The 25,753-nt window shown below is 37.7% G+C and overlaps 1 protein-coding gene across 5 annotated transcripts in view; it reads right to left on the bottom strand.

Annotated features, from left to right (window-relative positions):
• Nucleotides 1-25,753, bottom strand: part of msh3 (mutS homolog 3 (E. coli)) — a 351,434-nt gene that overhangs the window by 104,185 nt on the left and 221,496 nt on the right. Inside the window, exon 21 of one of the 5 annotated variants that reach the window (XM_039759264.1) lies at nt 16,701-16,963. The exons of the other annotated variants lie outside the window; for them this stretch is intronic. Coding sequence (XP_039615198.1) covers nt 16,936-16,963 — 28 coding nt within the window. The 3' untranslated portion in view covers nt 16,701-16,935. Of the gene's footprint in view, nt 1-16,700; nt 16,964-25,753 lie in introns of those variants that run through there. 5 annotated transcript variants of the gene reach the window in all.

Here is a 25,753-nt window from a genome sequence, read left to right as displayed (position 1 = left end):
ATTAATTGACCTCTTCAGGCTAAGATTCATTTAACAAGAGAGGAGAACAATGTATTGTCAAGATCTTTTGATAAGACTGTCCAACAGAGTCTTTTGAAGTTTTTGATGAGTTTTACCATACAATGTGGATCTGTAGTCAGGTTGTCTGGGTCAGTCCGAGAGATGCAAACTATCCTCATATATGGCCATAAAAGTCTTGTCTCTATTTAAACCATGTTGTAATGTGTTAAATTTTAGTATGAGATTAATTTCCCATTCTTTTCTCACTTGCTGTGTTCTGAAGTTACCCATAAGCACTTTGACTTTAAAGTCCTTCTAACAGTGTCCATGGCTGTTGAAGTAAGCTGCTACAGGAACATCCCTATTGTTGTGCTTTATGTAGAACCTATGTTAGTTCATTCTTTGGCAGAGTGTTTGTCCAGTTCCTCCCAACAGAGTGCAGTGTCAGGATATTTCATACACATGATTAGGTAGACCACATTAGATGATCTGCAGGAAAATGATCCCTTTATGTGATGTTCTATTCAGCAGTGCAACTACACAATTTGTATCATAAACGTAAGCACATGTTTTGCACCTTTTCTGTAGGCAGGGAGATGTGCCACTTTCTATTGGTTTACTTAGGGAGCTTCGGACAATTAGTTGCTGCAGGTTTGGTGGTTGTCTGTATGCAAGGAGGGGTGGTTCTGAAAATACAGTACATCTTTCAGCGTTCCGTCCTTATTTAGCATTGACTGAAGTTCTTTTATAATTTTTTAAAGTGCTTCAAGATGCCAGCTATAGGTGACAACAAGAGGGATGCTGTTCTTGTTGTCTTTGTTTTTATATTCCAGAAGGTGGTCTCTGGGTATGGCTGGGTAGCTCTTCTTATTTGAGTGTCTGTTGTTTTGGGGGAATAACCTTGTCTGATGAAATCTTGTTTAAGCTCCTGCAGTTGTCTATCCTGGTCTGATGGGTCTGAGCAAATATGGTTGTAACGTACTGCTTGGCTGAAAATAATGAAGTGCCTTATATGCTTGGGGTGGAAACTATCAATTCTCAGTTAGGTCCGTCTGTCAGTCGGTTTGTGGAAAACAGAAGTTACCAGAGTGTTATCTTCCAGTTGAATGGTGGTGTCAAGGAAACTGACTTCAGTTTTTGAGTAATTAAGCTTCAGCTTTATGTTGGGGTGGAAAGAATTGTATTTGGTATGAAAATGGAGGAGGTCTTTCTTACTGGCAGTCCACATTATGAATATGTCATCTATGTAACGGATATACAACATCAGTTTTAAGACGAATGTTGACATAAAATCTTCCTCCAATTTTGCCATAAATAGGTTTGCATAGTGAAGTGCAAACTTTCAGCCCATTGCAGTCCACATTTGTTGCAAGCAGAAGTCTTGTCTAAATGTTTGTTTTAGTAATTGTTTTAAATGGGCAGTTACTATCACCTAGATAGCAAAGATACTGTATCTGTTACAGAATGTTTAGAGGGCTGTTCACTTTCCATAATACAGTTCCTAGTGGTTTATCTATTGGTTGTTTGTTAATTTATGTCAAGGTTTATCATACGACAAGGGGTATAGGGTGAGTATCAACTAAGACTAAATTATCCACTCACTTAATCCTGCTTCACCAGTTTAAGTGCAGAAGAGATGGAAAGACAGAGATGGTGCCAGATAGGATCCAGCCATAGACAGGTTTAGAAAGCGTTTTGAGCAAGGTTTACACAGTGCCCTCATTCCCTGCTCATTTCAGTTTTATTACTAGCCTCTGATATGTTACTTTATTGAAATCTGTTTAAAAATCAGGATAGATAACTTTGTGTTTACATCCGTTTGTTGTTTTCTTATAGGAGAAAGTAGGGTGAAATGACACCTTTTATTGGCTAACTAAATAGATTACACCTTTCCTGATGAAGGGGCCTTAGCTGCCTTGAAAACTTGCATTTGTAATCTATTTAGTTAGCCAATAAAAGGTGTCATTTCACCCTACTTTCTCCTGTATCAATCTAACACAGTACAACACTCTACTGCTATTGTTTTCTTACAGAAATTTAGCACATTAGTGAAACTTACTGTCTAATCTGTGTTGATTGTTTATTTATGTACTTGTTCTCAGTCTTTTGTTTGATTCTGTAATTGGTTCCATTCATTTTCCCATGATACACGACACACTTACTGGCCTATAGTTACTAAAAGTGGCCTATGTTATGTAATGGGACATTTGCCTAACTTTCACCCTTTGATATTTACAGTAATTTCCTTTTAAATATACTATAATATCTATATATTTATTCACTATCCTCTTTAAACACTCTGGAATAGATGTTGCCTGGCCATTGTGATTGCTTTAATTTTACTGTTTTTAGTAGAACATTTAGTAGAAATTCTCTCACTCTGATGTCTCTGAATCAGAGATATCCACTTAATAATCGCTTTAGTTACTGGGACAAATTGACTGAGTTTTATATAAACAAGATAATTCATACAGTTACACCATGCATTAATCAACATATTTGGCACAGAAAGAATAAATGTGCAATGAATGTTCAATGCATCTCTGTTACACCATTGTCTTTGTATGCGACTCAATACTTTCAATATAGCTTAACTCAAATCATATAATTGTTTTTTCCTATACTGCACCTCATAATGTTAAGTAAATTTAATTTATGCAATAAGCATGGATATTGTTATAATTAATTCTCCAATATGATTTTGGATATCAAATTCATGTAACACTTTTCCAATTTGGTTAGATATTTAAGACAATAAATATGTAAATGCAAATATTTTAAGGACTTTGATTTGATTTTCCACAATTTATTATAAATGTTAAATACTGTATAATCCAGAAAATCTTTTTGTTGGTATCAGTTATGAAAAAATTGCATTATTGTCAAGTTTATTTTCATTCTGAGTTTGTATTTTGTTTAACAGGTAAATTCAATCATCCATCTGTCTTCCTAACCCACTTATCTAGGAAAGGGTCACAGGAAAGCTGGAGCCTCTCCCAGCAATCATCACGCACAAGGCAGGAATCCTATTTCCTTCCACAGTCCAATGAAATGTGAATTAGGTGGATTTGCATTGCCAAATTGGCCCTAGCAGGTAAATTTAGTTTCCTAATTAAAACAACGGATATTTAACTCACCGCACATTAACTTTGCAATGATATTTTATTTTAAATATTTGTCCTTGTGAATCTGTCAGGATTACTGGAAGAAATCCAATATACAACCATATTACTTTGCGAACAGAGGTTAGTACAGGAGGAATACTGTTGTAACGAAATTCGTGGGAGCATAAAAATATTTCATTATAATGGAAATTTCTTTATAATTAATATGGGGAAAATATGTATACTATTGTGACCGGGGTCACTGTTAATTTGCCATTTGGCAGTGGAGCAAGGAACACTCCATAGCTGCTCTGCTGCATGTGGTAAACAATAAACCAAAAGTAATTGGTTCTCCAATGCAGGATCAGTCTTACCATGTGATGTGCTTATGGCACGATGTTCAGGACATTTAACACCAGGCTCTGACCTGCTCTTCCTCATACTCTCCTTGTCTGCCACAGCAGTGATTCCAAGCTGCTGGTGTTATTCTAATCTGAAGATGGGAACTAAATCAAGATGACTGCCTATGTTGTGGTCCTATCTCGTGTTCTTGAATGCTGAAGTAACAGCTCCTACTTTGAATGAACTCTTGAGACTGTAACTGCCTTCTCTATATTGTAATAAAGTACCTGTATTTTCCTTGGAAACCTGGAGTAACCTTTCTGTCTTTTGTAATACTAACTCTGTGACCCAAGTCAGACAATACCTATAAAAAAAAAAAACAGTGCTTCTTAAACTGCAAAAAATATTTTATTTAAAAATAACACATTAGATGTAACTTGAATTTTATTTTAGACTAGGGGGCTCTGCCCCTTGCTTGCTTCATTCGCCAACCCCCAGGTGGGTGCTATGCACTAGCCACTTCACAGATCTGCCACTTGCGTATGGGGAAGCAGAAGTGCAATTTAAACAGATTGTGTTCATGGGAATTGTTGCATATGCATAACAGAACTAACTATTTTATATTACAGCAAGTAATTAACCATAGTAAAAAATAGTAAAACATAATAAATTGAAAGAAAATTATCTTTTTGTTCTGTTTGGCTTTGAAATTAACATGCAAATCCTTTTCAAACTTGCACTTTTACTGTAAAACTTCAGTAAAAACATTTTTTAATTAACTTTTCATCTATATCACATTGAATTTTGATTGCGTGTTTGTACTTACATCATGACAACGCAACATATAACTACCAGTGAGTGAATATCGTTTCTTTCTCTCTAATAAATAAACTGACTTTTTCAAATGTTTGTCCCTGTGATTTGTTAAGTGTCATAGCAAAAGGTATTCTAACGGGAAACTCTAAACATTTTAATATAAATAGCATATCAAGATCTCCTTTGGTGTCTAATGTTATCCGCAGAAGATGCGCTACATTAACTTTCATGTCAGCTGTTAAAATTTTACATGTCAGAATTGTTCGACCAATTCTGAATACAGCTACAGGTAAAATTCCATTACAACAAATATCTTTACAACAAAGTTTTCATTACAACAAAGTATTTTTATGGTCCTGACAGCTTCCCCATGTGACACGAGTCTATAGAAATCTTGTTACTATGAAGTACATTCAGCAGATACTTTCATTACAACGAAGCGCACAAAAGACCTTGAAATGCCTGAATGAATCATCCACAGAGCAGGTTGTTCTGTGGCCACAGCTTAGTTGTGCACAACAATCCCCAAACAGAAACACTGTAATTTTTTTCTCTTTCTTCGAACTTTCCGCATACTGTTTTTTTTTTTTTGCCTTTTTTGTTTCCTGCGGTTTTCACTGATACCCTTTGCTTATTGCTCATCAACATTTCAAAAACATCCATTGGAATTTAACTCATGGTCACCCTCCTATAGAAACGGCAGACATATTAGAAAAAAAAATACATTTTTTACAGCTCTCGATTGTGGGCAAAAAGAAAAAAAGACATTGCCAGTGAATTCAGAATTTCGACATCGACACTGTCAGCTTTCTTGAAAGACCGAGCAAAAAAAGAAGAACAATCTTGGGTTGCAAATTTATGTGAACTGCTGGATTTGAAGACGTCGAGAAAGCAGTTTTTATGTGGTTCAGTGATGCTCGTTCAAGAAACATTCCTATTAATATGCCACTCATTCAAGAAAATGTGAGGTTTGTAAACTCTCTTGGGACCTCCCCCAACTAAACAGCAGGCTGAAGAGAGTCCCAAAGTGTGATCTCCACCTCTGTGGAAGACAGTTTATCAGTTGCCGGGGCAACAGCAGGCACACAGCTATGCTGTGTCTCTCCAGCAAAGCAAACAGAAAAGATCTTGATGGGTGGTGCAAGGTTAGGAGCACATATATTGTAAATGCAGACAACAGGATTACTTGGTAACTGACCTGGCCACGACCCTGTCTGACTGCTGTGTCTGTGTATAGCAGAGTGGCAGATCACGCTCCAATAAATAACTGTGCCGTTCCTGTTTCAAGCTGAATAAAGCTAGTTTTGCTAAAGTACTTAGACTTAGCCTCGTGTTTTGGGGTGTAAGACAGGGACTTATAGCTCGACCCCGATCTTTTACGATTTGCTTCTGTGATGCTTCACCGAAGCGCTGTGAACCCGCTGTTGCTCTGCCCCAGCAACGGACAATCTTCCACAGACGCTGCAATCGCGTTTCGGGACACACTTCAGCATGTCGTTCCCGTTGGGTGAGGAGTGGGGGGTATCCCAAAAGTGTTCAGAAACCTCACAATATGAAGAAGAAGAAGAAAAGGATGATTCGGCTTCTGATTGATAACTATGCTGCACACAACAGGATTCCACATTTAGATAATGTTCGCGTTGAATTCCTCCTACCCAATTGGACAGCTGTGCTACAGCCATTGGATTTGGACATTCGCACCCTGAAAGTGTTTTATGGCAAGGAAATGCTGAGAAAAAATTCTCTTCAGCATAACTTGTAGGCAGAAGGACATTAAAATGAACACCGAAAGAAGCTATTGAAATGATTGCAAACACCTGGACGCGAGTTAAAGAAAGCACTATAGTAACAAATACAGGATCTCATTACAACAAAATATTTTTTAGGTCTCTGGGAGTTCATTGTAATGGAATTTTACCTGTAATCTTATCCTATTGCATAGCCCATCACTCAGATATAAATTACTCAATAACATTACAATACATCCTTCTTTCCATGGTAATTTGGCTGGTGGAAGACCGGATGGTGTTGATGGTTGTAGATATTTTATAGGATATTGTAAGTTGATGTTTTCATCTTCTGCACCATCACCACCAATTGCTTCAGCATAGTCTATTGATACGCATTTAACCAATTTGCATGTAACTGATCAACAATTTCCGCGTTAATTCATTTGACTTCATTGTTTCTCGGTGCTAGGATTGCACGTGTACTCATTTCTTCTGTTGATAACCCTGCAGAATGAAATTCTTCAATAAGATTTGGACATAATAAGTCTTCCTTTATTGGGAACTTCAAGTGAGGAAAATGTAAAAATTTATAAGAGCTGAGAGCAAAGGAACTGTGTCTGATAAAAGCTTTCAAATGAATGAGAGTTGAGAGGACTGTGGGAGTGATTGAAAATGGTTGACAGGAGGGCGGGACTTGAAAAAAATCTCTTGGCAATAGCCTCGTCTCAAGATTTTCTTTTATAATAGAAATATAGTCATGAAAATACAAAATGAAAAATGAGATGTTATATTTGTTTCTTTTATAGAAATATAAGCAAGCTTCTAATTTTTTTTCGTTCAGATCCTAATGCCCGACCTTTGACATTGTCCTCTTATTTTTTTCAATCCCTCAAAATTGTTTACAGCATTGAAGGCATAATTCGGAAAGTATTCACCATGACATTTTTCTTCATTCCAGAATCAACATTTTCTAGGACTGTTCATTTTTCTTTCAGTGTAAACTGACAGAGTTTCTCACATTTTTGGTTCACCGCAAAGACAACTTTGAGAAGCGCTATGAAACTCGAACAGTACAGTATCTGCACATGATACAACTACCCACGCAGATGCTCAGTGAAGCAATGACTCAAAATTAAGTTGTGTGTATGAGGTTGCACCTACACTCTCGTCAAACCTCACAGAGACTGCCAGACACTGGAAATTTCCCACCAGACTTTCTGTTTCTTTTGGTCTAACAAGAAATATGCTGATCTTCACTCTTTAAGGTATTTTGAGAACATATTGAGATATATTAAATATTGCATTTTGGATCAAAGTAATTGTAATATAAATTGTGGTCTATATCGCCTAGCCCTATTTTTCACTCACCTTTGATAAACCAACTCGTGAAACAGATAAGGTTGTTGCTTTTGATTGCATACACAAGACATTTCATAAGCAGTAAAGACATTTTTTTTTTAATTAATGGATTGGAAACTAAAGGTGTGCCTCATGCCTTACAGTATAGCATTACACAAGAAATCAGCAGCATAATATCACATACAAAACTGTCATATGTACAAAGCTACATAATGTTCTAAGTACCCTACTATTAAATGGCAATGAAAAAAAACTATCAAAATTCTAAATTACATTTGGCCATAATCAATCCTTTAGCACATCCATGAGCCAATAACCTACTTGTAAAACATTGAATACACATGTTCAAGTGTTTGCTCTCTCTATGAGATGAGGTGAAAGATTAATTGTTTGATCAATAAAGTATGTGCTGTCTTCATTGATTACACTAGTTACGTTTCAGAATGGTTATTCTTTAGCAGCCTTGCTGAAAAGCTATGGACTTGAAATCAGTCTATACTTTATTTTTATGACATTTTGGGCAAAGAACTCATATTTTCCATGATGCTAAAGCCAATATGGTTAAAGTCTCAAAAATGATATGATAAAACTAGAAGAAAATCATTTATTTTTGAAAACTTTGAAATTCTAAAAATAGTAGTTTTAGTTTCAGCGAGAAGCCTTTTTCTGATAGATCCAACAGCATACTTCCTATGTTTGAAAAAAAAGATTTCACCTAACATGGTACCAATTCTGTATCACAGAGATTGGATTTTGTTGTCAGAGCACCTGTCAGTATAAGAACAGTTGCTGTCTTTTTTGTTATACCCAAGTTTGAAACAAATCAAGTTTATGAATATATATTTTTCACCACTATGAGGAACCACTATTTCATGTTGCAGAAATGAATTTTATATTTATGTTGATTGTGATGTGTGATCCATGGCTTCACATGTGCCAATGTGAAATAAATAAATACTTGGACGCGCTCACAATAGAGCAGGAATAAGTGATTGTCTGAGAAGACTGCTCATCTCCGGGTTGGTGCAAGGCATTCACCCTACCGGGCATTGCCTTGCTAGCATGTGCAGATGGTCCGATTGTCTCATAATCAGCCTGGGGCGACATTCAGTTGATCGCACCTGCAACCACTCTCCAGGATATAAAAGGGGAGCACAAGGGGTCAGGAGGAAAAAAGACAGAGACAAGAACAGAATTGAGGTTAAAGGGAGAGACAAAAGATGGCTGAAGGCAAAAGGAGTCGGTGCATGTGAGAGAGCGAGTGAGTAAACTCAAAAGCGGGAACAGAGGCAGGCAGCTGTGTGGAGAACCCCTTAAGGGAGAGGGTGGCTAACATCCATGGGGCTGCTGTAGAGGATTGCTGCAGCTGAGTGAAATAGGGAGCTGGAGTGACCAGGTGAAGCAGGTGGATCGCTGCAGAAGTCCAGGAAGGCAGCGTGAATAAGAGGTTTGGATTGGGAGCACCAATATGAGCGCTATGGCATTTGGGGACCCAAGCCTAGGTCCAGAGTGGGAGCATTGCTGTAGCCATTGAACGGCTGGGGCCCTGACCCGTGGAAAGTTGGCTATGTCTGTCGGCAGGGCGAATCCTCTGCTGCGTGGCCCTGTACGGGATGAGCAGAGGAGACATTGGTATTGAAGGAACACACTGAGAATTTCTTTTTTAAAGTCAGTTTTCTGCCTGTGTTTTAACCTTGTTTTAATGGATTTAGTTATTCAGATTTTAACCTCCACTAACATTTGGAGCTTGTATCAGGTTATTGATTTATTGGACATTTTCTTTGCACTGCACTTTAATTTGAATACTGCCAATTTGGATTGTGGTTTTTAATAAAAGCACTAAGCACCTTCCCCTTGGTACATGTGTGTTTTGTCCTCATCTGCCAAGCTCATCCAGTCATGACTATCAATGGTGTTGGGTTGAAGAGGTTCCCAAACAGGAGTGGGAGCATGGAGCTGACCTGCACTGTGTGGACGCTTTTTCTCTATTGTCGTTTCTCGTGACTGAAGACAGAGAGATATAATTAAAATTAGTAAAAAATATTTTATTAATACACACCAGGCAAAGGTAAGAATGACAGAGAAGCACAGTCCTAGGACACCTGCCCTTCATCTGCCCCGAGAAGTCGGTGTCCTAAATCTTTTATAATGCTAAGCGCAAAATTTGACCTTATGACTTTAGTTGCACAAGAATTTCAAGACATTACATCTTTACAATAATTTTGTTTGGATCAGTAGTTACACAATTTTAAAGGTCATCAGTTGGGCACTTGTAACTTCTTGTTTGTTACAGAAAACAGAAGCTGCATTTGTCGCAAGACAGACTTCTCGTGGCCCTTGGCACGCACACCAGATTTGATCAAAAACTGATTTTTATTTTTCCACAACTGCCACACCGACATAGTTGGCTATAAATAGTTAAGACCATTCATGCTTAACTGGCATGTTCTTTTTGTTTCTGATTAGTGCCGAAGATTCATACTTCTTTCTTCAAAGAGAAAGACAGAAACACATTGTAAATAATAATACATATTTCTTATTATTGTTATAATTTCACAGCATCACACATGTTTTCTGACTCTTAGAGGACTTTGTCTTATTAGGTACTGCACTAAGTGGCTAATTCTTATGCTTTCAGTCGGCACTTTTTTCTCTTACACCAGTGCTTCACAACCTTTGTGATCTCATTACTCAGTTTTGGCCATTTGAATTCATTAACAACTCGTTAACAGCAATTGCAAATTGCCCTCTTAGAAAAATAAGCTTGATTGGTAGAGTGGGTTGGGTGGGGGGAAGGGTGTGTTGGTGAAATAACCATACTTATAAATCATGAAACATCATTGCTTAAGCAGCCCACGGGCGATTCAACAAGAGTGGTTGAGAAACACTGCCTTCTGCATGGAGTCTATGTGCGGATGCCAAGACTTTATGATCAGATTGTACTGCTCCATACTGGCAGTTATAGTATGAATATTGCTGACCCACACAAGATCCACAGAGCCTCAAATGCAATGACTTCAATACTTTATGACTGACATATACCCAAATTGCCAGTCCTAAGCAGAGCCGCAAGTAGGAGCACGACTATATATGTGTATTTGTGTGTGTGTGTTACATTTTTTCTTCATATTTCACTGAAAACAGAAATACTTCAATATTTCCTGTCAATCCTTACAGAATGAGGCTATAAATACAGCAACTTCATCTCCTTATATCTCAAGTATCTGTTCTAGCAACCAATAAAACCTTATATTATTATAAAATTAGGAAGGAAATATTTTAAGAAAAAAAAACGTATATTGGATAGGGAGGCTGCTGTTATTAAAATTGCAAAGATTATGTACTTTCATCAGTTATTTTATTTTGTCCGTGTATAAAACCTTGCTAGTCAAATACAGTGCAGTCCACTTAGAGACTACAAAGAGACAAACTATCTGCTTGAAGCATGATTCACCCAAGTTACATGCAGCTTTGTTAAAAAAAAAGGAAAAAAAAAAACAGGCTTTTGTTTTTTCTATTTTCTAAGCAGCAAACATTAGTTGGTACATCATTACCAGTTAGCTTTTTGTTACACTGTGGAAAAACATAATGAAACTGGTTTGAGTTCAGAGGATAAATCTGATTGAGCTAAAAAAAAAGTTTATGGATATATAAGAAATAATGTAAATTTAGTCATTAATATGAACCACGAGTGACTTGTTTGAAATCTGTTAAATAAATCAATGATGACAAATGTGTTAACAAAGGCTTGCTTTTACATAAAACAGAAAGTGGGCTCAATTTACATATTCATTTTAGAAATAGTTAATTTCTTGCCATATACTGTTTTTTTTTAAAAGTAGCTTCAACAACATTCCATCTTGATTCTGTAGGTTTGACAGATGAATTTTAATGGCGTATCAAACTACACAAACTTTTCTGCCATGTAATACTATGGCTTCTCTGCAACACGACATTGTAAGAAGTATGAAACATTACAATTGATTATTTGTCAAGTAGCAATAGGCCTTGGGAAAAAGTATTGTTAAGTAAAAAATTCAACTATTTACAGAGTCTTCTGTCGGGCAAAGCTTTAGTAAGTCATTTTACACACATACTGTATCCTTAAATAACAGATAACAGGAAGTCAACTCTGACAAAGTCTTAGTGTTGTAAGATGGAATAAGTATTATCAGCTTTAAAATTATCCACTTGAGTCAAAATAATTAATGATTTCAAATTTTCTAGGTTATGCGTATTACAGTGGGATCAAGAATTTTGTGAGCAGTTATGGGTTCAGTCGCAAAACAGAAGCCCTATTTAGCATTTTGCAGTATAATGTTAGATGTCTACAAGTGCTTTAATTGTAAAAATATATGAAGATTTCAGAATAAATGGAATACAACCAATATTATGCACAGCTGCAATACTGAAGCATAGGCACAGGGCTGTTGGTTGTGGAGTACAGCAGTGATGACTATGATATACTGTATCTGCATGGGAAAGGTGCTACATAAATAACATTTGTTGTTATTATTATTATTATACTGTGTCAGTTTCAGAATAGCACTGAATGCATGTGAAAAAAACACTGTCATATTAGCAGACGTGGGTAGTACTGCGTTACATTTACTCTGTTACATTTACTTGAGTAACTTTTTAAAAAAAATTGTACTTCTAAGAATAGTTTTACTGCACCATACTTTTTACTTTTAATTGAGTACACTTGTGAAGAAGAAATGCTACTCTTCCTGCGCTACATTGGGCAACACTCGAATCGTTACTTTTTTTCCATTAGATACGCTATACTGTATTTTTGCCAGAGAGAAGCCGCCAGTGGATCTACTGCATGACTGTTTCACCAATCAGACGTAGCAATAAAAATCACAAGACTCCGTTTAACAAAACAGGCGTAGCCACAATAATCACATGGCTCCATTTCAAAAATCAGACATAGCCATGCAGTCACATGACCAGACACAAACTGTGGCGGCATAGCTGCACAAAACTCCTCACAGACAGCGGAGAGGGAAAGAAAAAATACAAGAGGAACCTCAGTTTGCAAGCATAATTTGTTCCGGAAACGTGCTTGCAATCCAAACCACTTGTATATCAACGTGAATTTCACCATAAGAAATAATAGAAACTCAGATGATTCGTTCCACAACCCAAAACTATGTGTATAAAAATGATTAATACAAAATATAAAGTAAAAAGACATAAAACAAATTAACCTGCACTTTACCTTTGAAAACAATCATGGCTGGTGAGAGTGAGTTTCTAAACTCTTGTGGGATTTCACCCAATCGGATGACACACAGAAGAGCGTCCCAAAGCAACTACAGGCACGCAGCACCATAGCAGTTCGCCGTAAAAGCAAATCCGAAAAGATCGCAGTCATGTTATAAGCACCTGCCGTTGATGGGTGATACAAGGAACATTATAAATGCGCAGGGCATAGTATTACTTGGCCACTAACCCAGACATGACCCTGCCTGACTATTGTGTCTGTGTAAAGGAGAGTGGCAGATCCTGCTAAAATAAATAACTGCACTGTTCCTGTTTCAAGCTGAATAAAGATGATGTTGCTAAAGTATTGAGACTCAGCTTCGTGTTTTGGGGTGCAAAACGGGGACTCACATGTCACAGCACACACACGTGGTCACAATGCTGTAGTAAACATTATACGCTCGTACGGATGTTGACTGTATGAGTGAGGCACGCCGACTGACGATTGCCCAAAATCCCGCAGCGAGAGAGAGAACCACCATCAGCTCAGTTGTGATCATGTGACGCTCGGCAGACAAAGTGTAGACATACTACTCGTATTGCAAGACCTTACTCTTTTATCAAGTCAAAGTTTATTAAAAATTTTAGCTCGTCTTGCAAAATATTCGCAAACCATGTTACTCACAATCCAAGGTTCCATTGTACATGAAAAGTGAGAGCCAACTCCTGCTGAAGCTTAACCATCACTTCACTGAGTGAAGAACAAGCACGTTTTAACGAAACATGCACAGACAGTCAAGGTAAAGTGAGACTTCTTGTACATACGCAAGCTGCCTTGTTCTGATGTTATTTTCTATCAGCTGTGCTATTTGGAGGGCAAGTGAATATGCAGCATTATACTGTCAGTGTACCGGATATCTTGTCACTGTAAGTAGTTTGCACTGTTCAAACATACATGTTACCTACTATAGGTATTAGCTTCAAAAGCTTTGCTGTGAAAAACTGAGATTTGGAACTTTGTGTTATTTGTGCATCTTTATTTTGTAAAGATGTTATTTATTTTTACTCATTTTTTATTTTATTATTTGGAAATAGCAGAATTTGTACATTATTTTATATTTTTGTCTGTCTTATTATAACATTTCTAAAAAATAAATAATTTATTATCAAACAGTTACTCAGTACTTGAGTAGTCTTTTCACCAAATACCTTTTTACTCTTACTTGTGTAATTTTTTGGATGACTACTTTTTACTTCTACTTGAGTAATATTATTTTGAAGAAACGCTACTCTTACTTGAGTACAATTTTTGGCTACTCTACCCACCTCTGCATATTATCAAAGCTACAGTATCTCTAGGATCACAAATCTCTTTAAACTCACTGTAGCCCAAGTCAGATCTGAATTTAATTATGGATGGGACACAACAAAGTAAAAGTATAATGGAGGTATAAGGCAGGTTTAAAGAAAGGGTCTACATATTCAATTGTGGGGATAATATAAGAAAACAAACTCACAATACTTTATCAATTTCTAAAACCAGTGAAAATATCAGTGGTCTTCAAGAGTTCAATCCAGAGCTGTTTCCCAAGATGTAAAACAATCATTGAACAATTTCCACTAATAAATAACTTTCCCATTCATTATTGTTAACTTTGCTCATTTAATATTATACTGTTATTCAGTTTATTAGAGCATTTTAAAAATGACATAAAGTAGTATCCTCTCAAAACAAGCAATCAATTACTAAAGCTAGAAAAACAGTTTATACTAATTATGCTTGCTATACAGAATAAACTGTACTAGATTTTCAAGATTGTACAATATTATTTCTGAAATGTCTTGCAGACAATATCTCCTTAATATTTATAAACAGCAACCTCTGTGTTAACTTAATTTCCCTGTTCACAATGCCATCATCACATTGACACTAATGTAATAATACCTAATAGAAAATACAGCTGTTAAAGAAATATTTGTTTTCTTTCAATGTTGACTATTGTTAATGTGTACAATTACTATATTTCAGCTATAATCTACTACTATTAACTGTCTGCATTATGAATTTTATTAGGAACAGGTCTGAAATTAAAATATTGGCAAGGGCAGAAGCATGATATAGGATGAGCAGACTGTCCCAGCTTTACTGAAACAATTCCAGATTTAAATCTCCTTTGTTAAGTAAATGGAGAAATCCCAGAAAATAGACCAACAGGAATCCTGACACAGGTTCAAGTGATGTAAGGTGGCAGTGATAAAGGCCACATAGCTCAATTAATTGTATTAAAGTAAAAAGTAATATGCTATATATAAATCATTTCATGGCCTTTCACAATGTCACTACAATAAACCCTTGGCAGTTTCTGTTAAAATCTGCCTCACTAAAGAGTGAACTTTCTTAATCAATCAACTGAGACCACAGAATCTTTAAACCTGACACATTCAAAGTCTGGCTTACATCAGTTTGGGGAGATTCTGAAAATAGTGGCGTATCTGACTTTCCTTTACAGAGAAATGACTCAGATGGTGCACAAATTATTGGCAAACAGCCACTACCATCTTTATTAAACAGTCAAGTCAAGGCATTTTTGAACCTGTCACTGTACTTATTTAATCTAATTTAGCATTGTAAATATTTGTTCACATTATTTATAGTTACTGAATAAAGATAGAAATAAATGTAAGCTAAGGTTGACTCACCTTAACTGCAAGAGACAACAAAGCCGATTTTCAAGTACCAATTTTCAAATTAGTGAATTCTACAGCTTTACTTGCATTGAATGTAGTGTATACTATATATGTTGCCTGTATATACTCTTTGAGCAAATTATTAAGAGTAAGAACACTATACTCATACTTGCTAGGACCTCCGTTTGCTCTTCAAAGAACCTCAAATCTTCATGGCATGGATTCCACAAGATGTTAAAAACATTCCTTTGACATTCCTGCCCATGCTGACCTGATTGCATCACACAATTTCTGCACATTTTTCAACTGCATATTCATACTATGAATCTCCCGATGTTCAACATCTCAAAAGTGATATGCTGGATTCAGATCTGGGGCCTCATGTATAAATTGTGTGTACGCACACAAATGTTGCACAGCCCGTTTCCATGTTAACTTCAAGATGTATAGAAACTAAACTTGGTGTAAAGCCACACTCAGATTTTCATGGCAGCCTCACACCATGCATATGCACATTTCTGCTTGGTTTTGCAAACGGGCAACAATGCTGTTCTACCACAGATGCTTTAACATTGTTAGAAGACACTGCAAATGGAAGAATTATAAGAGAGCATGTATTTATAGATGATAGTGACTGACTTCTAAGTCAATTTTGATTTCCAAGAGCTATCCTCTTGGAGCTGTGTGATGAACTTGTGCCAGCTTTACAAAGGTAGAAATTGAGGAATTGTGCTCTACCTGCTCCTTTGCAGGTTCTGTCCATTCGGGTTTTTAGCCAATGGGATATTATCTACATGTCATCCAGATATATAAGATTTCCTTTCACTATGGTTGCACTGACAGACATAAAAGTGCAATTCATAGCAACATCTGGTTTTCCAAATGTAATCAAAGCGGTCAACTGCGTGCACATTGCTATTGCAATGGTGCTCGGCAGGTTACATCATCTATTGCAGGAGAGCCTATAAAAACTTCAGCTCTGCACAGATGCAAGTGCTTTTTCCAACTAGTACAGCAAAAAGCAAGCAGTCATTTTAATGATAGTGAGTCACCTCAAAGAACCACATAAACAAAGGGCTAAATGATTTAATCCCATCCATTTTCCAAACATTAAAAACTGTAAGATTGAGAGGGTGGAAAAGGGTGTTTTCATGTAGAGGTGCCATAGATAAAATATTCTCTAAACTGAAGTGCTTCCTACATTGGTTCCATATTCTGAGGTTCTTGGCGCTGATGCTACACTATAAAGGCACCTGTTAATTTGCTGCTGTACAGTGCACAGAAAATGTGTTGCATTGTCAAAGTATGTAGCGTGCTGCATAAAGTGGCACACAATCATGGCTTGCCCGTACCTGAAGAGATGTGGTATGATAAACCTGACCCTGACCGGCCAAATGATCAGCCAATTCAGACAGCATTACATTTGAATGTAATAAGCAGAATGTAAAAACAATTTATTTAAAAACCAGTTTATTTAATTTGTGGTCATCATCCCATAGTATAGCCCTTATATTCCTTTTGTTCATTGGTGACATCTCATAGAGCATCTACTATTGCATTGTGTGACTCCAGAACAGCATCTGTCAGCATACAGCCTGATGGTTGCCTGGTGGTTTCTGAGGCAGAAGTGTATGTGCCGTCAGCGACTGAAGACAGCAGCACCATCAACGCCTGGAGTCGCATCCTCATCACGGGGGAAAGCTTCTGTAATATTGTCTGAAACAGAATAGAGACAGTGGGCTGCAATTTGCTTTTTCGTGTCGACCTTGATATCTGACTGCTTCTTTTATAGTTTGGGCACTGTGCAACTTTCTGAAGTTGAACTTTTGAGTGTCTCCACCAGGCTGTATTACTCCATCAATTTCCTATTGTTGCTTATACCACTGCTTAAGCCAACAAATAATATGTTTTTCCTTGCCTCTACTTCGTATTTGCTGAAATTCTTCATTTTTCCATGTGCTTTTGCCATTGTCTTTTAAGAAAATACTGAACAGAAAAGGGCTATTTATATTGATTTGCATATTCATATATGTGAAATTCAGGGAGGTGTTGGGATGGGGCTGTAGGTGTGTGGTGCAATAAAATTCACATTGATTGGAATTTATAAAGGGCAAATGTGTGGGGATCTTTGCTTATGCACAGTTTTATGTATCCAACTTTTTTGTGCATACGCACATTTCCAGTTTTGTCCATACAGCATGTTTTAGTGTGAATTCTACATACAGTGTTAAACATGAGGCCACTTGTGACTTGAAAGGCCACTAAAGCACAATGAAGTCACTGTCATGTTTATTAAACTAGTTTCAGTTGACCTGCTCCTTTGTTATATTGTGTACTACCATGCTAGAATTGGCATTACAAGATGAGTAAACTGTGGTTATGAAGGGATGCACATCGTCAGCAACAATATTCAAAAAGGCTGTGGCATTCAAGCAATGACCGATTCACATTAACAGGTCCAAAGTTTATCACGAAAACACTCCTCATACCATTATACCTCCACCACCACCACCAGCCTGGACTTTAGCACAAGGAGAGTTGGGAGCATGAGTGTATACTGTTGGTGCCAAATTGTGACCCTACCATCTGTGTGCCTCAGCAGAAATCTAGATTCATCAGACCAGGCTACATTTTTCCAGTTTTTAACAGTGCAGTTTTAGTAACCCTGTGCTCACTGCAGCTTGCTCACTCTGTTCTTGGCTGACAGGAGCAGAACCTGACATGGTCTTTGACATGTTGTGTCCTCCAAGATGCTTTTCTGCTCAACACAGTTGTACAAAGTGGTGATCTGAGTTACCATAGCCTTTCTGTCAGCTCAAACGAGTCTGGCTATTTTTCTCTGACCCTTACCACCCAAGAAGATTTTTCAATCCACAGAACTGACACTCACTGAATGATTTTTGTTTCTTTTGTACCATTCTGAGTAAACTCTAGAGAATGTTTGTGGGTGAAAATTCCAGGAGATCAGCGGTTACAAAATGGATAAACCTGTCTGTCTGGCACCAACAGTCACGCCACTGTCAAAATCGTTGAGATCACATTTTTTTTCCACATTTTGGTGTTTGATGTGAACATTAACTGAAGCTTCTCATCTACTGTGTATCTGCATGATTTTATACATTGTGCTGCTTCATATGATTGGCTGTTTAGATAATTGCATGGATAAGCAGGTATATAGGTGTTCATAATAATTTGCTCAGTGAGTGTACTTTACTTTAACATACATTCAACTGGGAAAGGCAATATGCAAGTATCTTTAATTGTGAATTTGACAGAGGAGAACCCAAAACAGTAATTATCCTTTTCATTTTTATAAATATAAATGATCATTGAACATAACTGATTAATTTCCAGAAAAAAAATAAATCCACTATATGAATTTTTCTTTTAATTTACCTCTAAATTATACCCTTTCTGTTGGCAATATATCAACATTTTTTGTTTTGTGGAAATAAGTTATTGCTCTTATTTTTTTGTATTTATTTTCTAACAGAGTCCAGAGACTACTAGAAACAATATGGTTCAAGAGGATGGAAGCATTCTTGACACCAAGATTTCAGGATGTCAGCCTGTGATTCTTTCATTTAAAAACAAAGTAGGTAGTAAAAATAAAATTTAATAAGAATAACAGTATGAGGTGGAATACCCTAAAACTGTTTCCAGAGCTTTGACTATTTTCATTAGAGGCATTTGTACAATTTAAATCATTCAATTTGTTAAAAGGTTTGGACTCATGAATTCATAAATAATTCACCAATATATCATGATCAGCTATATTGGCAGTGATGCTTAAATGCTATATATGAAGCAGCCTAAAACAAAATATTATGGAAATCTGTAAAATCTTGTACTTTAAGCTATCATAACCATGTTGAAAGCTTTTACAAAGACTAAAGTCTTTTTAACTATTGACATTTTATTCTAATATTATTTATGGGGCTATGTCTCGCTAACCTGGTGAGTTATGCTTTAGTTAACTGTAACCATGCATTGAATGAGTCAAACTAAGTAATTTCAAGTGTTGTATGCTGTAAAATATTTAAGTGCTTTACAAAAAAGTGTCTACAGTATTCAATGGTGACTACAATCCCAATGACAAGAAAATTAAATACGATATATCAACATCTTGCCTGAAGAAGGGGCCCGAGTTGCCTCGAAAGTTTGCATATTGTAATCTTTTTAGTTAGCCAATAAAATGAGTCATTTTGCTTGACTTTTCACTACAATCATAATGACTAACACGGTACAACACCCTAGTGCTACATATATATCAACAGAAACTCTGTGCACCAGTGAATCTTAAATATAAAAAAAGCTTCAGCGTAGTGTGTCAGTAAAATTTTAAAACCTGTAATTTCAAGTTTCTTGGAGATATAAAAGAAACGTGCATATCAGTTTTCAACACAAAATGCTTGGAGTACCTCACTTTTCTTGTAAATACTTCAGAAGGCGGGCAAGATTACAATACAGTATTAGACTGAAAAATTGCTAATTTGAATAAAAATACCTTTACCATCTCCATCTCCGATGTGCAGCATAAACCTTCTTTTTATTGCTTACCAACAGCTGGCCATGCACATGTATGAATCTAGCACTGCACAAATAGTTAAGTCAAGTCAGTTTTAATGCCACATCACTTAACACAATGGTACAGGTGAATAAAAAAAGTCTCAGTAAGATCCAAAGTAGTAGAGCAATATTAACGTGAGCAGAGGTGGGTAGAGTAGCCAAAAAATGTACTCAAGTAAGAGTAGCGTTACTTCAAAATAATATTACTCAAGTAGAAGTAAAAAGTAGTCATCCAAAAAATTACTCAAGTAAGAGTAAAAAAGTATTTGGTGAAAAGACTACTCAAGTACTGAGTAACTGTTTGATCATAATAAATTATTTATTTTTAGAAATGTTGTAATAAGACAGAGAAAAATATAAAATAATGTACAAATTCTGCTATTCCACATAATAAAATAAAAAATGAGTAAAAATAAATAACATCTTTACAAAATAAAGATGCACAAATAACACAAAGTTCCAAATCTCAGTTTTTCATAACAAAGCTTTTGAAGCCAATACCTACAGTAGGTAACATGTATGTTTGAACAGTGCAAACTACTTACAGTGACAAGATATCCGGTACACTGACAGTATAATACTGCATATGCACTTGCCCTCCAAATAGCACAGCAGATAGAAAATAACATTAGAATAAGGCAGCTTGTGTACGTACAAGAAGTCTCACTTTACCTTGACTGTCTGTGTCTGTGTGTGTTTGGTTAAAACGTGCTTGTTCTTCACTCAGTGAAGTGATGGTTAAGCTTCAGCAGGAGTTGGCTCTAATTTTTCAAGTACAAGTGGAACCATGGATTGCGAGTAACTTGGTTTGCGAATGTTTTGCAAGACGAGCTAAAATTTTTAATAAATTTTGACTTGATAAACGAGCGAGGTGTTGAAATATGAGTAGTCTGTATACACTTTGTCTGTTGAGCATCACGTGATCACAACTGAGCTGATGGTTCTTCTCTCTCTCGCTGCGGGATTGTGGGCAATCGTCAGTTGGTGTGCCTCTCTCATATAGTCAACATCCGTACGAGCGTATACTGTTTACTACAGCATTGTGACCACGTGTGTGTGCTGTGACGTTTGAGACCCCGTTTTGCACCCCAAAACACAAAGCTGAGTCCCAATACTTTAACGACACGATCTTTATTGAGCTTGAAACAGGAACAGCACGGTTATTTATTGTAATGGGATCAGCCACTCTCCTTTAAACAGACACAGCAGTCTGGCAGGGTCATGCCCAGGTTAGTGGCCAAGTAATACTGTGCCCTGCGCATTTATAATGTTCCTTGTATCACCCATTAATGGCAGGTGTTTATAGCATGACCGCGATCTTTCCGGAATTGCTTTTACACCGAACTGCTACAGTGCTGGGTGCCTGCGGTCGCTTCGGGATGCTCTTCCGCGTGTCATCCTATTGGGTGAAATCCCACAAGAGTTTAGAAACTCACTCTCACCAGCCATGATTCTTTTCAAAGTTAAAGTGCAGGTTAATTTGTTTTCTGTATTTTTACTTTATATTTAGTATTAATCATTTTTATATGAAAAGTTTTGGGTTGTGGAACAAATTATCTGAGTTTCCATTATTTCTTATGGGGAAATTCGCTTTGATATATGAGTGCTTTGGATTGCGAGCACATTTCCGGAACAATTATGCTCGCAAACTGAGGTATCACTTGTATTCTTTCCCTATCCGCTGTCTGTGAGGAGTTTGTGCCGTTATGTCGCCACAGTTTGTGTGTGATCATTTGACTGCATGGCTACATCTGATTTTTGAAATGGAGCCATGTGATTATTGTGGCTACGTCTGATTTGTGAAATGGAGTCTTATGATTTTTATTGCTACGTCTGATTGGTGAAAAAGTCATGCCGCAGATCCACTGGCAGGTTGTCTCTGGCAAAAAATACAGTATAGCGTATCTAAAGGAAAAACGTAACGATTCGAGTGTTGCCCAATGTAGCGGAGAAAGAGTAGCATTTCTTCTTCACAAATGTACTCAAGTAAAAGTAAATAGTATGGTGCAGTAAAACTACTCTTAGAAGTACAATTTTTTAAAAAAGTTACTCAAGTAAATGTAATGGAACAGAACAGAGAATACACATAATAAATACATTTAAATATCAATTCACCAATCACACACCATGCAACAAAAATAAATGCATAGCATAAGTAAATACTTACTGTAGATCTACCAAAAATTCATATGCTATACAATCAATACTTACAACACAAAATAGATGTTAAGCAATGGAATATAGAGATGAAGGATGAGGAACATGAATGTAGGGAAGGTGTGGTAGGCGTTGATAGGGTTAGTATCTGTCAGTAGGCAGAGTTCAGCATCTAAACAGCCTGGTGTAAAAGGTGTGTCAGAGTTTATGCTGCAGCATCGTCTGACTGAATAATATAATATGAACGGTTCATGATTTGGATGATTTTCCTGGCTTTCCTTACAAACCACCTAACATATACTGTATGTCTTGCAAGTCAGAAATATATATATACGGTACAATCCCTCTCAACTGGCCTCGCATTAACTGGCCTGTTAAAATAAAATTAAATAATTATTATTTTTTTTTAATTCAGAGTTCTTCTTTATATTATATGTATGCACTTCCTTCTTTCCTGGAAGGTGAGAAGTATTTTAAAACCAGCAAACAACAAAACAGTGTCCAAATTAAATAAAATGCAGTGTATCAAAAGTTTCTTTAAATAAATAATCCATTAAAACGAGTGAATTAGTGGAGGTTAAAATCCATTAGTAAAAAAACAACGCAAATGAGGTTAAAACAATGGCTGGAAGCAGTCTCTTAAAATCCAAAGCACGGTGCCTTCTACTTTCTACCTGGCGGCTCCCCTGCTTCTCCCATCGGGCTTTGCAACAGGGGAGTCGCCCTACCTGCAGGTGCAGCTGCCTTCTACACTGGTCCAGTAGCCCTCCGATCCCTGGCTCCATCTGGACTTAGACTTGGGTTCTTTCCACAGCGGCCAGGGCCCTCACGCTGGGGCTAAACCAGCCCAAAGCCTCCACAACTGCCGCTGCCTTTCGACAGACAGTTGTCTTCAAAACCAGTCACTCCAACTCCATGATCGCTCAGCTAGAACAACTGCTTTCTTCAGCCCCACCGAGTGTCAGCCAAACACTCCTCTGCAGGGGTTCACTTCCTGGATGCCTGCCTTTGCTCCATCGAAACTGCTCTCTCTCACTCGCTCTCCTGCACCGGCTTTCTTTTACCTGCTTCCTTCTCCTTTAACCTCCAGTTCTTTGCTGTTCTCCCCCTAGCTGCCTTGCGTTTCTATTTATCACAGTGACGTGGATCAGATGTGGCAATTAGCAGTTCCCAGGAAAAATTACGGATGCGAACGACTCCTCACCTGTGCACTTAAGCTGGGATCGCCCACATCACGAATTCCCCGGGAACCGATCAGCCACACATACCACGCCCCTCGCTAAGCCGCGAGTGCGGCGATTATTTAATTAAAAAGTGGCCGTTTTGACTTGAGCTGTGGACCCGCTACACCACACTGTCCAGTCATTGTACGAGAAAAAACCAGTGTGCGAAATCGTGGATGAAGCCTTGTGGATATGGTTTTTTCAGGAACGTTGAAGAGGTACAGTACATACCTTAGAAATATTTTTCTACATGAAAATAGGTATGCGTCGGATTAAACGGCCAAAATGGCAACCGGCCATGGGTCCAGTCCAGAGGTGGCCGGTTAAGAGGGTTAAGGCCGGTTACGTGTCACGTATTCTTTGCATTATTTGACAGTAAAACAATTTCAACCATTCTATGATCTGCTTCTCGCAACTGAAAGAGGGCACGGTGGCAGATGTTTGCTAGCTTGCAGACCAACCACAAGTGTTACCTGGTATGTAACCACCCATACAATCAGATTGTGATTAGGACTACGAATGCCATGATATATATACTGTATATATATATATATATATATACACACACAGAGAAAGAGAGAGAGAGATCGATATCGATCTATCTCTATAAATACACATGTACACACACACACACACAGGAACCAAATAAGAAAAACTCAAACAGTAAAAAGGGGGGAAAAAAACCCTAAACCTTCTGATGCCACACCCTATCCTAACTTCATTCTGATAAAAAGAACTAAAGAAAACAAAAAAGCAAATTAAATGATTCTTAATAAGTGTAATTCCTTTTCCTAGAGATAATGTAGGGAATGCTTTTCCCATTGTCTTTTCACAGAAAACTGGGCTTAAGGGTGATTTAAACTGATTTGCATATTCAAAGAGGCGTAATTCTGGGAGGAGTTGGGGCATTACATAAAGCGCGCCGGCGTTACTTTTCACGCTGACCGGGATTTATGTAGTGGAAGAACGTGGAAGTTGGAGTACACACAGATTCCTGCATCTGGATTTTTCTGTGCGTAAGCACATTTCGGCTTTTGTGCTTACGCCATGTTATAGTGCGAATTCTACACACGTCGTTATACATGAGGCCCCAGGTGATCACGCTTCTCTTTCCACATAGGGATGACAAGTCCTGTTTTTCAGTCAGTTGGGATGATGTCAGTCTCCGAAATGGAAGCAAAAATTGCTTACAATGCCAGGAGGACAGCCTTACCACCAGCCTGGAGAAGTTCGCCCCAGATACCACAGATCCCTGCAGCCTTCAGAACCCCAATCCCACCCCCACCTCCAACACCCCCACCCCAGGTGGATCACCACCAGTGCAATCTCTGTGAGATTGGGTGGTTCACAGCTAATTGGAGAATCATTCTCAAGAACTGTGGACCCAAAGATATCCAACGTCCTAGCTGGAGGATCAGCTTTGAACAACTGCTCAAAGTAGCCAGCTGTGCGTAATGCTTTGATTCCTCTGTAAGCAGGAAGTGGGTCATTAGACTACAGATGGTGTGTCACTTGCTTACAGATTCCTTTAACAAATGCCTCTTTATCTGCCCTCAGAGCCCTCACAGCCGTCCCTTTCAGTTTCCAGTACAGACCAGAGTTGCCATTGAGCCGTGCACTGTGACTCCTCTCGATAATATCCAGGGTGCCCTGCGAGATGAAACACTTCCTTCTGGGAACACGGGTAACACCAACTGTTCTGTTACAACCTTTTAAAATTGTTTATGTATTAAGATTTGCAGTTCAGCTCTACCTAGTGGTTGCCTGATAAAGTTCAGGCTATGAACCGTCTCTTGTCACTAAAACGCAACTTGGACAGAAAGTCAGAAATGAGACAGCATTTCCTCACGTTCATGGATAAAATGTTTAAGAATGGTCATGCTGAAGTAGCACCTTCACTTAGAAAAGAAAAATAGCGATGGTTTCTGCCTATCTTTGGTGTTTATCATCCAAAGAAGCCTGATAACATCCGTGTAGTGTTCGACTCCAGCGCCAAATTCAATGGAGTGTCGCTCAACAATATTCTGTTAACAGGACCTGACCTGAACAATACTCTTCTTGGAGTCCTCATCCGTTTCCGGAAAGAAGCTGTGGCCATTAGAGAAGATATTGAACAAATGTTTCACTGTTTCCTCATAAAAGAAGAAGATTGTGATTTCTTGAGGTTCTTGTGGTTTCAGGACAATGACCTGTCCAAAGACATTATTGAGTACCATATTAGGGTTCACGTCTTTGAGAACAGTCCCTCTCCGGCAGTTGCCATCTACTGTCTTAAGCAGTCTGTAAAGGAGGGCAATCCTGAAGTAAAGCATTTTGTGAACTGTGACTTTTATGATGATGATGGACTGAAATCTCTCCCTACAGTGGAAGCAGCAATCAACCTTCTTAAAAAGACACAAGACACACTCTCTTGAGACTGCATAAAATTGCCTCAAATAAGAGAGAAGTCATGGATGTATTCCCATCACAAGACCATGCTGCTGATCTGAAAGATTTGGATTTCGAATCTGACCTTCACTCCTTACAACGCATATTAGGTCTTAGCTGGGACCTTAAG

This window comes from Polypterus senegalus, chromosome 7, assembly GCF_016835505.1.
Source record: "Polypterus senegalus isolate Bchr_013 chromosome 7, ASM1683550v1, whole genome shotgun sequence".
Classification (NCBI taxonomy): domain Eukaryota; kingdom Metazoa; phylum Chordata; class Cladistia; order Polypteriformes; family Polypteridae; genus Polypterus; species Polypterus senegalus.
The sequence above is the reverse complement of the archived record's forward strand: the minus strand, read 5'-3'. Positions and strand labels throughout refer to the sequence as shown.